The 14,354-nt window shown below is 36.3% G+C and overlaps 2 protein-coding genes across 2 annotated transcripts in view; both read right to left on the bottom strand.

The window, feature by feature from the left end:
- The window catches only part of pex11b (peroxisomal biogenesis factor 11 beta), a 155,992-nt gene that overhangs the window by 84,821 nt on the left and 56,817 nt on the right, over positions 1-14,354 (bottom strand). The window lies entirely within an intron of this gene.
- Positions 1-14,354, bottom strand: part of plin6 (perilipin 6) — a 112,923-nt gene that overhangs the window by 83,288 nt on the left and 15,281 nt on the right. The window contains exon 6 of the mRNA XM_028793379.2: positions 9,053-9,240. Coding sequence (XP_028649212.2) covers positions 9,053-9,240 — 188 coding nt within the window. The remainder of the gene's footprint in view (positions 1-9,052; positions 9,241-14,354) is intronic.

Here is a 14,354-nt window from a genome sequence, read left to right as displayed (position 1 = left end):
ACCTGCCTCTCCCCTGACCGCACATCCCTGTATGAAATACGTTACTGAGTAGTGTGGAAAAGATTAGGACTTTAGAGACCTTCAAATGTCAACTCAATATTAATTTGGAGAATCTAGGTGAATAGGATTGGTGAGCTTGTTGGGCTGAATAGCTTGTTCTTCTCACAGTTGTGTTTATGTTCTAGGCAGACTAAAGAAATGGCTCATTTACAGTATACAAGAAGTAGGGACTGCCATTATAGAACATAAACTGTAAGTGCCATGTAAGGAGCTAATGGGATGAACTGTATAGCAAAATGTTGCCAATTCAACTCATTGGGTGACCTTCAGCAAGTCATTTAATCAGACAGTAGCATTTTTGAGATTTGTAAGTTTCATTTTATTAAAGTGTCAGCTGAATGCATAAATATGAAATGTATCTATGGAGAAGGGCATAATTTAGGTATATCCTCATCTGAGCAGCAGACAGAATAAAAACATTACTTAGGAAGGTTGTCTAAAGATAGGACATCCGATTGTTAAAACCTTTCTAAACAGTGTTGCATATAATTCATAATGTCCTACTTAAGTAAGATCATTGATTTTGTCTATTTGTTCACTTTCAACATTCTAAAAACAGATAACTGAAGATGTAAGTGTTCAGATTGGTAGTTAAACAATTATTATTAGGTGTCTTGCTGAATCATTGCTTAGGCTCAAATTAGCATCCTTACCTAAGACTAATCTAATTTCAAGAATGGTTGAAAGTAGCACTATCTTTATCCAAGCCATGAACTGTTTTAAGCAAAATATCTTGCGCATTTTGTTTTATTGTTCTGAAAATTTTACAACATTCTCAAGCCCCTTAAATTCAATTTAGAGTCACAAGGGGATTAGCAGTATTGGGCAGGTCCCACTCATGCATGCACCCAAAGAGTTCCAATTTAGAATCATCATTTAACATAAAGGTATGTCTTTGGGGTGTCGAAGAAAAATATATGCAGATGCTCCAAGAATGTGTAAACTCTGTGCATGTGATTTGAACCCAGGATGTTGGATCCTAATGCCTCATTCATGTCTCGGACAGAGAGTAAATCTGAGTTTCTGACTCAGAGGTTTCACGTAAATGCACTATGAACTTGAAACTACAAGTTGGATAATTCAGACATTTTTTCATCGAATTGCATTTGAAGAAAAGTGTTACATATTTAATACATTTATTTTGCTCTTTATTTTCACAAAAATGCCACTTAACTTTAGTTGTATTTTTTGCAGACCAAGAAACTAACAAAAAGTTACCTCACATTTCTCCGATTAGTCTGATCAGAAACCCCCATGAACACATTGAAGTGGGAACATGAAAGGTCTTAACTCAGAATTCTGAATAGTCACACAGCATGTGAAGACAGCAATAAAGCTGAAGAACTCTGCTACCATATATTGAAAATGTAAGATATATTTTAAGTGCTAGGGTAGGTTTTACTAGTGGAGCTACTTATTAAATAGAAGACTAATTGAAGAAGCGATCTTTTAACAGACTATATACAGGGGAACAATGGTTCAGTCACTCAGTTCTAAGATACTCTATATTTTGATGGAGATTGCATGTTCACTCATTGTTTGCATTGTATTACTCCAGGTACAGTACACTTCTTCCCTTCCATATCTCAAATAAGACCATGATATGTTGAATGGTAATCTAAAGTCTTACAGTGTGGATATGCCCCAAAATGTCGTAGCATCCAAAACTGTGTCAATTCCTGTCTTGCAAATAATGTAAGCAGAATAGCTCCTGCTTCCCACAACACTGTAAATGGAATTAGTGGGTTTGGTGCTTAGATAAATGTTGTGACATGTGAGTCCCTGTCTTACATCCCAAAACATGAGGCCGAGTCTAAGTACTTTAGCAAAACCAGCTTTATTCAGATTGAAAACAGGAACAGCACATTTATTTACTGTAGTGGTATCCATCACTCTCCTAGACATAGACACAGCAATTCCAGCACAGTCATGGCCAAGTAATACTGTCCCCTGCATTTATAATGTTCCTTGCATCACCCATTGACAACAGGCACTTATAGCATGAACACAATCGGTTCGGATTTGCTTCTGCTGCGAGCCACTACAGCGCTGGAAGCCCGAAGAAATTGTAATAGATTCAGTTCTTTCAGCAGAGAACAGCATAAGTGATTTTTGACTAGCCTCTCAAAGCACTTCATTGCTATAGTGAGACGGGATGATAATCATTCAGACTGACTAGACTTGCTTTCTTGCATACGAGGACAATGGTGGATCTTTTAAAGCCTGTTGGTGTGACAGACTGGGCTAAGGAGAGATTAAATATAACCATGAACACTAGTGCAGGCTGATCAGCATGAATCTTAAAAACACATCTTGGGATGTGCTGCCTTCCCGGTGTTCACTTTTCAAAAAGCTCACTTTAAGTTGTGTTCCGGCAACACAAGTGATGTTTCCTCACTGAGAGGTTCTGCCACCACAGATGTGTTTGACCACTGACTGGCGTTAAAGGCATTCACATCAGACTTTGGCATAGAAGTTATTAAGCTCATCTGCTAGAGAGGTTCAACACTCACCGTAGTGGGAGTAGTAGCTTTAAAGTCCATTATTGTTTGCACGCATCTAGGATTGGACTGTTCAAATTCAAACTACCCTTTTACTTTCTCTCCACACAGCTGCTTAGCAGCTTTCATGGCTCTCCTTAAATTGTATGAGATGGCTTTGTAATTGTCTAAGACACAAGACCTGACTTGTACACAGTATGAAGCCTGTGTTTAACTGCATCATGAATAGTTTTACCCATCCATGGTTTCTGGTCTGCGGTGGGTTGGCACCCTGCCCGGGATTGGTTCCTGCCTTGTGCCCTGTGTTGACTGGGATTGGCTCCAGCAGACCCCCGTGACCCTGTGTTCGGATTCATCGGGTTGGAAAATGGATGGATGGATGGATGGTTTTTGGTTTGGGTAAGTCCTGATAATGAGTTTTGCTACTATTTCATTTATCAGATTTCCAATGTAGCAAGTCAGTTTTCATAAACACATTGATGTCGCTATCAAAGTTAAGGCTGAACATATCCCAGTCAGAAAGATTCTGTGCATCCTGGAGAATAGCATCTGACTTGTCTGTCCAACTCATGACTGGAGTTTCTTGCTTTAGCTTTTGTTTATATCTGGGCATAAGAAAGACAGCACCATGGTCAGATTTGCCCAATGGAGTCCATGTCTATACTTCATAGCCATCTTTATATGGAGTATAGCAATGATCCAGTGTTCGATCCCCTCTGATAGTTACCTGTAATGTTCTGATAAAAGCTCAGCATTACCTTTTTGAGACAAGCCTTGTTGAAATTGCCAGCCACAATGCGATCAGCAACCAGGTTTTCGTTCTAATGGCAATTGCGCGTCTCAATTAGTTCCATCTGGTCTGGGCAGTGTTGTTGTCTGCTTGAGATGGAATATACAGTTAGGTCCATAAATATTTGGACAGAGACAACTTTTTTCTAATTTTAGTTCTGTACGTTACCACAATGAATTTTAAATGAAACAACTCAGATGCAGTTGAAGTGCAGACTTTCAGCTTTAATTCAATGGGGTGAACAAAACGATTGCATAAAAATGTGAGGCAACTAAAGCATTTTTTAACACAATCCCTTCATTTCAGGGGCTCAAAAGTAATTGGACAAATGACTCAAAGGCTATTTCATGGGCAGGTGTGGGCAAGTCCATCATTATGTCATTATCAATTAAGCAGATAAAAGGCCTGCAGTTGATTTAAGGTGTGGTGCTTGCATGTGGAAGATTTTGCTGTGAGCAGACAACATGTGTTCAAAGGAGCTCTCCATTCAGGTGAAAGAAGCCATCCTTAAGCTGCGAAAACAGAAAAAACCCATCCCAGAAATTGCTACAATATTACGAGTGGCAAAATCTACAGTTTGGTACATCCTGAGAAAGAAAGCAAGAACTGGTGAACTCAGCAACGCAAAAAGACCTGGACGTCCACGGAAGACAGCAGTGGTGGATGATCGCAGAATCATTTCCATGGTGAAGAGAAACCCCTTCACAACAGCCAGCCGAGTGAACAACACTCTCCAGGGGGTAAGCGTATCGATATCCAAGTCTACCATAAAGAGAAGACTGCATGAAAGTAAATACAGAGGGCACACTGCAAGGTGCAAGCCACTCATAAGCCACAAGAATAGAAAGGCTAGATTGGACTTTGCTAAAGAACATCTAAAAAAGCCAGCACAGTTCTGGAAAAACATTCTTTGGACAAATGAAACCAAGATCAACCTCTACCAGAATGAAGGCAAGAAAAATGTATGGAGAAGGCGTGGAACAGCTCATTATCCAAAGCATACCACATCATCTGTAAAACACGGTGGAGGCAGTGTGATGGCTTGGGCGTGCACGGCTGCCAGTGGCACTGGGACACTAGTGTTTATTGATGATGTGACACAGGACAGAAGCAGCCGAATGAATTCTGAGGTGTTCAGAGACATACTGTCTGCTCAAATCCAGCTAAATGCAGTCAAATTGATTGGGCGACGTTTCATGATACAGATGGACAATGACCCAAAATATACAGCCAAAGCAACCCAGGAGTTTATTAAAGCAAAGAAGTGGAAAATTCTTGAATGGCCAAGTCAGTCACCTGATCTTAACCCAATTGAGCATGCATTTCACTTGTTGAAGACTAAACTTCGGACAGAAAGGCCCCCAAACAAACAGCAACTGAAAGTCGCTGCAGTAAAGGTCTGGCAGAGCATTAAAAAGGACGAAACCCAGCATCTGGTGATGTCCATGAGTTCAAGACTTCAGGCTGTCATTGCCAGCAAAGGGTTTTCAACCAAGTATTAGAAATGAACATTTTATTTCCAGTTATTTAATTTGTCCAATTACTTTTGAGCCCCTGAAATGAAGGGACTGTGTTAATAAAAAGCTTTAGTTGCCTCACATTGTTATGCACTCTTTTTTTTAACCCTACTGAATTAAAGCTGAAAGTCTGCACTTCAACTGCATCTGAGTTGTTTCATTTAAAATTCATTGTGGTAATGTACAGAACCAAAATTAGAAATAAGTTGTCTCTGTCCAAATATTTATGGACCTAACTGTACATACAACCATGACAATGAACGAAATAAACTCCAGGGGAAGATAAAATGGTCTGCATTAAATTGTCAGGAGCTCCAGATTGGGTAAGCAGTAGCGTGATAAAACAGTTGTATTCCTGCTGTCACACCAGTTGGTCTTGAACGAGAGACAAACACCTACACCTTTCAATTTGCTGGATTCCTCTATTCTGTCCATACAGAAAACAGAAAGAGATTGTCGAATCACATGATACAGTATCTTCATAGTCAGCCATGTCTCTGTAAGACCAAAGATGTTGCTGTTCCGAATATTTTGCTGGTACTTTTTCCTTGCTTTTATGTTGTCCAGCTTATTCTCCAATGACTGGACTTTGGCTAGTTGGACACTGGACAGTAGCAGCCTGTTGCATTCTCCGGCGTGCTTCCCTTGGTGTTTTTTTACAGATGTGTCTGCTGTTGTTGTCATTCATTTCAAAGGATCTCACACGGCCAAGCTGAGTCAGCAAATATGTAGTCAGAAAACTGGTGAGTGACCCTCGATCCTATATTTTCAAGTGTCTGGCAATCATAATTCATAAAACCAAAAGCAGCAGGTGGTAAAAAAAGTAAATGAGATAACACTTAGCACAAACTAAACACATAGTCTGATCAGAGCTGGTAGAACAGTGACTGTTCTTGGCAGTACCATCGTGGGTGATAGGAGGATGATAGAACATTAAAACCAAAATACATTAATGAAAGGCTGCAGAACTAACTTGAGACTATGACATTGTAAGAACTGCTGAATTACTGAATCATCGCTAAATAAAAGTAACAGAGAGGAACAAAATATCACAAGCTATAAATCCTTCAAGAAAGTCACATAAGGTAAGAAAGAAAGAGGTAATATCAAAAATAATCTTCAGGCATAAAAGACTGACACTGAACATATTAAAATTACTGGGGTTTAAGTTAGTAAGGGAAATGTTCTAAGATTTACTTCTTTTTTTTCACAAACAAAAATAAATGCACTATTTCATCAGCATTGATCTTTGAAGATACAAAAATGAGCACTGAGTTAAAAGACCTATAACATAGCTAAAAGACTTTTTGGGGTAATGGAAATATCAAGATAATCATAATGAAAAAATAAAAGCACTGCAAGTATAAATAAAATTCTTTCACTTCAGAGTCATCCTGATCCTGGTCAAAAACTACCTAAATAAATAAAGACTTTTTTTATAATGTAAGATTAAAAAGATCACTAAGCTGGAAAATTAATCAACAGCCAAAAATCCAGACATAAAGGTACACGAGGAACTACAACAAACAATGAAAAATCATTTGAAAGATGAAAATAAAATAGTTGAAGCTAAGCATGATAAGGAAACATTTTTTCAGTAATACTCCCATAAGAGGAAAAAAATTGTAAATGAAAATGTATTATGGCACAGAGATCAAAAAGACAGATCATTGACTGTGAGAAGCAAATAGCAAAAGAACTAAATAAATATTTTACCCAACTATTTGTAAAAGAAGAAATAAAATTAATGGTTCAGGCAGAAGGAAGAAACAAACTGACAGTTTGTGTATTTTAAAAGAAGTGTCAGCCCCATAATGCATTGAGTACTAATAAAACCCTGAAACTCAATGGGATTTTACCAGGAATGAAATGTTATTTATAAATCTTGAGTAAATATTCTTAAGAGATCGCTTTAGATAGGAGAAATGCCTGATGACTGGAAAACTGCAAGTGTGACATTAAACAAAATGGATCCCAAGAATGATAGATCAATAATCCTTACTTCTATCCTGTACAAAATTATATAAACTATAATTAGAAATAAATGTAAAAAACTAACATAAAGCTAATATACTAAGTTATAGCTATCACTGGGTTTTTGAAGGGAAAATTTTGCCAAATCAATTTCTTTTGACTTTTTTGAAAAATCAACTAAAATGATAGACACAAATAAAGCAGATAATATAGGTTACTTAGACTTTTAAAAGGTCTTTGATACAGTTCTGAGGTAAAGAGTATTTCTGACACATGAAGTCATTGGAATCAGAAATAACTTACAAACAACATTTCAAAGTAGTTACATAGCCAAAAACAAAGGGTACAGATAAGAGAGAATGCTTCTCATAGGGTCAGATTATTAGTGAAGTCCAATGGCATGTGTGTCCTTGGACAATTACCACTTCTAATTTATATTAATGACTTACATTTTGATATAGAAAAGAAAACATGTTAAATTCACTGAGGAAACCAAATATGGAGAAATAATTAATACTGATGAGGATAGGAAAGACATTCAAAAAGATCTTTACAATTTTAAAAACTGGACTGAAACCTAAATGTAGTGTTTCAAGGCAAAACGAGCATTAATTATAAATGTACAATGGACAACATTGTCCTACAGGAATCCATCTATGAAAATGATCTAAGGGTTTGCTGTGACAGCAATTTTTATAACCTAGACACAGTGCAGAAAAAAGGCTATGTTAATTATATTGTAAAAATAGTGAAATATAAATCATGACATGTTTAATTCATGCTGTATAATGAGTGAAACTGAAGTTATGGTCACCCCATTAAAAATATAGGCACAGTAGCACTAGAGGTTGTGTGGGAAAGAGCAACCCACTGCATCCCAGGGATAAGGGCCATGTTCTACCTTACGGATTAAGGGAATTAATTCTCTTTAGTAATGAGCACAGAAGGCTATGTGGGTGCCTGAAACAGGTCTACTAACTTTTCAAATGTATCAATAAATATGATCCACCAGAATTCTTTTGTCTAAATAATTATTCATGTACTAAAAGAGATTGTTGGAAACTAAGGGGAAAAGTATTTAAAACAGCAGTCAAGAGGCACTTCTTCACTCAAATGGTTGTGCAAATCCCAAACAAGCTACTGAGTCATGTAATGGAAGGGGAAAGAAAAATTTCCAGCTTTCAAAAGTATTTAGATTAAATATTGGGATAACTTTGCTATTAGCTAAACAAACAAGGTTGATGGACCGAATGTTCTCCTCTAATTTGTCAAACCCCTCATGTTTTTACATTTAGGGGCATGAAAAGGGCATGTTTTGATTTGTGGATATTAGCACGCTGGGCAAGTCAATCCACCTTTTAGATTGTGCAGATCCATAAATTATTTTAGCTATTTGTTAAAATTATTTTTTTATATTTCTGAAAATTATTTTGTATACTTTTATCATGAAAATGTTCTTTGTTAGATTGCAAATCCAGTTTGCAGAATATGAAAACTAAACATAACGGCAGTGAGATTGCCCCTTCATTTTCTGAATAGAAACATATTTATTTTGTTAAGCTTTCTTACATTTTGTCTAATCCAGACAAAATAAATAAGAGAACAAATAACTGCCTGTGGTCTAGTATGGGATGAAATTCTTGTAAAACTAGTAGTAGGAAGACAAAACAATGAAAATCTGCCAAATGACTGAAAGCATTTCATATGGAACTGGTAAACAACAATGATAAGATATGCATTTCACTATCTTTAATTCCAGATTTCAACATGGATAGATAATCAAGATTAAGGGCAGTATCTTGTTTTCAGAATTACAGAAGATGACACAGTTGAAACTAAAACTAGCCAATTGCACACATATGGTTCATGTATCAGGAAATGACAGGCACACTATGAGCTAGGAAAGAGATGCACAGTAGAGTTTATAAAAAAGGAGAAGCTTATACACTAGGATTGATGCACTAGGATTGAAATTCATTAAGAGAAGGCAATATGTCTCTTTTTTTTGCATTGCATAAACTGACAGCCCTTGAAACTGATAGGCATCCCATCCATGCATGGCTGCTACCTTATGCTCAATGCTGCTGGGATAGGTTGTGGCCCCCTTCGGCCCAGATTAATCAGGTTTGTTATTATGTGGATACTATGCCACTAAAGATAAAAATGACTGCATACTGTCTCCAAAAATGAAACAATGAATATTCTGTTACCTGCCCAGTATAATATCTGAGAAGTAGTCCCAGTTGCTTTAGCTCCTTCCAGATGAGCACTCCCTGATGAAACATTCTGAGATGCATACGCACAATCAAACTTTGGACTCGATCCTGGAGATATGGACCCTCATCTTCATCCTCTTCAGTAACCACAAAGTTTCTGGAACTCATCAGTGACAGATGTTCTGCAAATATATACACACATATATTTAATATATATATATATATTAAAAAAAAAGTTAGTTACACTTAAACAAGTCTCATTAAAGCTGTGCTCATCTTATTATTATAAGAAGAGATATCCTCAACAACATTGAAATGTGGCTGGATATTTCATAGTCATTTTCAGAAACCATCACACACACATGCACACATTCTCTCTCCCTCATATACAGATAAGAATTTTTAAATAATTGCCATTAAATACCTTAGACAAATTTCATTTGAGGATAGTGGAAAATCCTGAGCAGGCCACTTAACCTGTTTGCATGCCAAATGTAAAAAATGTAACTAAACAGTCATATTGACTTCTGCTTAAATATACTATCTGTAAACATTGTGTAGCATTCTAATGTCAGCTAAGTGCATGTAAGTGTGCAATAGGAAAAGGATGCTAAGAATAGAACTGCCAGGTAAAAGGAAAAGAGGAAGGCCTAAGAGAAGGTTTATGGATGTGGTGAGAGAGGACATGCAGATGATGGGTATAACAGAACAAGATGCAAAGGACAGAAACATATGGAAGAAGATGATCTGCTGTGGCAACACCTAACGGGAGCAGCCAAAAGAAAAAGAAAGAAAGAAAAGAGGAACACTCCACCCAAAAATGATCTTTTTTATATGTTACTTTCCATATATAGTTTGTAGTAATGCCCAAGAGCATTTTTTATACTACTGGAATAATCAGCACACATCACCAATAGGAAACTAAAGACACACAGGATTGACTTTTTGAACTGTACACCCACCTCTCCCCCTCATTCATTGGTCAAGTGTCCTGTCTTCAGCTTGAAAGTGACTTTCATAATGCTTTAGTTTCCTTTTTATTATGTGTGCTGATTTTTCCCATAAGTGTCTATTTAACAATATTTTAGCAAAGAAAGCATGCCTTTTGCATGTTTTGAGCATATGACTGAATAACTGCAAGTGGATTAAATGGCATGAGTAACAGGAGATTTTTTTCCTAAGGACGTTTCTCACATTGTTTGCCATTGTTCAACAGTGGGTACCATTGGGTTCTATTGTCATAATCTTTTTTTCTGTCCATTCTACATGAAAACATTAGATTACAATTTTTCCTTGGCTGTCATTACAAACTATATGGGTTAAGTAACATATTAAAAAATAATTTTTGAGCAGAGTATTCCTTTACTCATTAGTAACTCACATTTTGTTTCACATTCAAAAGGGAAGGGTTGCATTTTTTGACATATGAATTCATTTTAGCAGCATTAGTGTTGAAACATCAAACATTTTTGATTAGATGCATGGATTATTAATAACTTCCATCTCTTCTTCTTTCTCAAAGTCACTTTAAATGCAGTAAGACATTGGACTAATTTATTGTATTATTAAAAGTAAATTGAATGCCAGCGTTACATTTATAAAAAATACATTAAAAAGTATTTTTTTTCTAACAGAAAACAAGTGCTAAGCACTTGTTCCAGCAGAAATTAGTCATAACATTTTTAGTAGTCCTTATTTCTACACATATAAGACAGAATGACTCAACACATTTTACTGTGAGCTTTCACTACCAGATAACCTACTCACATTAACAGACACACACTGATATTTTATTTTTCAAAATGTAAAAAATTGAAAACCTTAAATTAATTAAATATTTTTTGTTAAAAAACGCAGCTAACCTTTGATATACAAGGACTACTGCAGCACTGAAAGGATTGAGATACTTTTGACATTGAATGACAGGGTGACAGATTAATTTCTTTAAAACATGCCATTTAAAACAAGCAATCAATATAAAAAGAGCCCAGAGTACTGACATAGTAAACAAGTGTAAAAATGGGATTACATACAAAAAAGAGGGAACATCGCCTTATAACACTGAAAACATGTAAGCAGAACAATGCTCATCTACCCCTTCATTTTCTGAACCTGCGTAGACTTCTGGGTTCAGATTCTCATCTGAGCCCTGTCTCTGTGGAGTGTGCTTATTCTGCTTATATCCACTTGGGTTTTCTCAGCATATTCCAATTTTTTTCTCTCACATCTATAATGTATGTATGTACGTCTCCTTAATGGCCTAGTATGAGCTACTCTAGCCTGCAACGGACTGGTAGGCCATGCACAGTCACTCTTGCTTCAGACCCAGTGCTATACATATAATCTCATCTGAAACCCCAAGAGAACACTTTATCAGAATGACCAAACAGATGAATAAACAAGGTCCTTTATTTTAAATGTTTAAATCTGTTTTACTTAAACAAAAATTATCCTGCAGTTATTTAATAAGAATAAAAAAGTCTTCACCCTGCCTTCTTTAATTAAGGAGATGGTGGCACATCTCTTATGATAAACAGTGGTAACAGAAGATATAGCCTTGACAGCAGTAAAGAACTGAACTGGACTGATAACACGCAACTGAGCGAAAAGCTGACATTTCAAAGTGCTGTTCGGTTCATTACTCTTTAGTACAAAACTGAAATCTTGGAAATAGAATGCAGAGGAAGACTGGTTCCTGGAATATCATCAGGGTGAACTGTTGTATATGCTCACTTCAATATTGTGCAGGCATCAACACATCTTCTTAGTAAGGCAGATAACACCCTCACTGTTTTCTTCTCTCTCTTACTTTAAATAAAAAGGCTTCTTGGGGAAATGTGTGATAAGTACAAATTCTGTCAGGACCAATAATATTGTAGAAACACTAGACAAGTCATGGGATAAGGTTTGGAGCAGAAAAGTCTAAAGGTGGCATTTTATTTCAGCTAAATGACCAAAATAAAGATAAAGAAATTATGCCTATGATTAATTAGTAGTATATACAATTGTACATATACAATTGTACATATTTTATAATACAGGGTGAATATATAAGTAATAAAGTATAAGTAATAATGACAGCAACAAAGAAAGTAAAGCAAAGACTGAGCATGGTCTGGAATTGGTTAATATCAGAAAGCCTTTACTCCAGACCATATCTGGGGGTTTTACATCCCACGCTACAGATTCTCTGTAATTACCAGCCTCCTCTCCATCACTGAAGCTCATTTCCTTTCATTATAAACACAGCCTTTATTTGGCTTTGTTTCCTGCTGCTGCGACAGAGGCACCTGCATGAGATTCTCTGGAATTAGAAAAACAAAAATGCTGCTGGGAAACCAGCAAGCACAAACCAGGTAACATGACATAAATACACAGCTCACATATACTGTACACCTTAAGCCAAAACAACTGTGACACATGGTATAAACACAACATATAATTTTAAATCAAAAATAATTTATTTTTTTATTCTTTCATAAAGAAAAGATATAAATTGACTGCAGCTTGTTCAAAATCCAGCAGTAAAAATCTTAACCAAAAAGAGATTGTTTTACATAGTTTATCTGTATTAGCATCTTTACATTAGCTGTCTGTGTCCTTTAAAACTAATTTGTCTATAAGACACAGAAAAATCTTGTGCCTTTCTGTATATTAAATGACAATGGTCCATGCTTTGGATAAGCTAGTTAAGAGGATGGATGGATGGATGGACATCATTGGCATTGATCTCTCATACCTTCTTCTACCACTTCATGCATCACAGCCATAAACAGTTTTTCCATGTTAGGACCCCAGCCCTTTCTTGTCTCGTGTTTGGGTCTTTTACAAGATGTTCACACTAGGTGAAGAGTCTAATACTCTCATGGTTTCGTGTCATCTGGACAAAGCAAGTGCAATATCTATTGATTCAACTGGCAAACCAACAAACCATCCTTTACAAGAGCTGAAGAAGTGGCTCTGACATACTCCCAAGCAGACCTCAAGGAGGCATAATAACATCCATCCTCTTAAAGCTTTCTGCAGGAGATCAAATGTAAGCTTGTTTGAATGCCAACAGGTAACGTTGGTCAAAACAAGTCTTCTATTATTTGTTGGCTGCATCTTATGGCTACATGAATGCAGGACTGTTCTACACATCATTTCCACAAGTGATACTCCCAGCTGTGATCTCACTTTCCTCCATCGAACATTCTACACATCACAATTATAAACAAGGTTTATCCATATTAGGACCCCAACCCTGTCATGTATTTGTTTTTCCCCCAAAGTTAATTTATAACTATAAGCATATACTGTATGTCATACAAAACATTTTCAAACCCACATAACCCTGGACAGGGTGCAAGTAAATCATATGGCCTACTTGCACAATCATTCACACTCACACATGGCAAATTCACAAATTAATCTAACACACTTGTCTTTGGAATGAGAAAACCCCACATAGACAGTGGAATAATAAACAGCTTTACACAGGCAACAACCAGGTGTGGTTTTCAAATTTAGGACCTGTGAGATGGCAGCCCTAACCACTGTAGCACTGCTCTACTCAACTTGAAGCCTTGAAATTTTTGAATTAAATGAATTTAACGTTGTTTAAGGCAAACTTTAAAAAGCACAGCAGAATAAGCCAGATCCTGAATAGCTTAGGACAAGTTAGGACAGAATGAGCAACAGCCAGGTTGTCTAACATTAAAATATTAACATCTTTTGAATTCTCATTGATTTTAAGAAGAAAAAAAACACAATAAAAAAAGAATTCTAATAGTTTGGAACATGTAGCACAGAAAATCTGAAGTTCATCTCTGAAGTAAGCATAGAACATTACTTCAATACGATATTATTTTACCTATATTATTAGAATAAATCAGAACTGCATTTTAAGCAAAATGGAGATTAGACAGACAGACAGACAGACAGACAGACAGACAGACAGACAGACAGACAGACAGACAGACAGATAGATAGATAGATAGATAGATAGATAGATAGATAGATAGATAGACAGACAGACAGACAGACAGACAGACAGACAGACAGACAGACAGACAGACAGATAGATAGATAGATAGATAGATAGATAGATAGATAGATAGATAGATAGATAGATAGATAGATAGATCCCTGTTAGGGAAACTCACTCCAATAGTAACACAGAACACTGCCATAATGAAAAACAGAGGATATGAGGTGTAAAATAATATGATATACAGTACTATACACAGAGTATATACAGTGTACATAAAATAAACAAATATACTACTGCATTAAGTGATTGATGTATGGGGATGAT

Source organism: Erpetoichthys calabaricus, chromosome 2, assembly GCF_900747795.2.
Source record: "Erpetoichthys calabaricus chromosome 2, fErpCal1.3, whole genome shotgun sequence".
NCBI classification, from domain to species: domain Eukaryota; kingdom Metazoa; phylum Chordata; class Cladistia; order Polypteriformes; family Polypteridae; genus Erpetoichthys; species Erpetoichthys calabaricus.
Note: the sequence above shows the minus strand (reverse complement) of the source record. Positions and strands in the feature narration are given on the sequence as shown.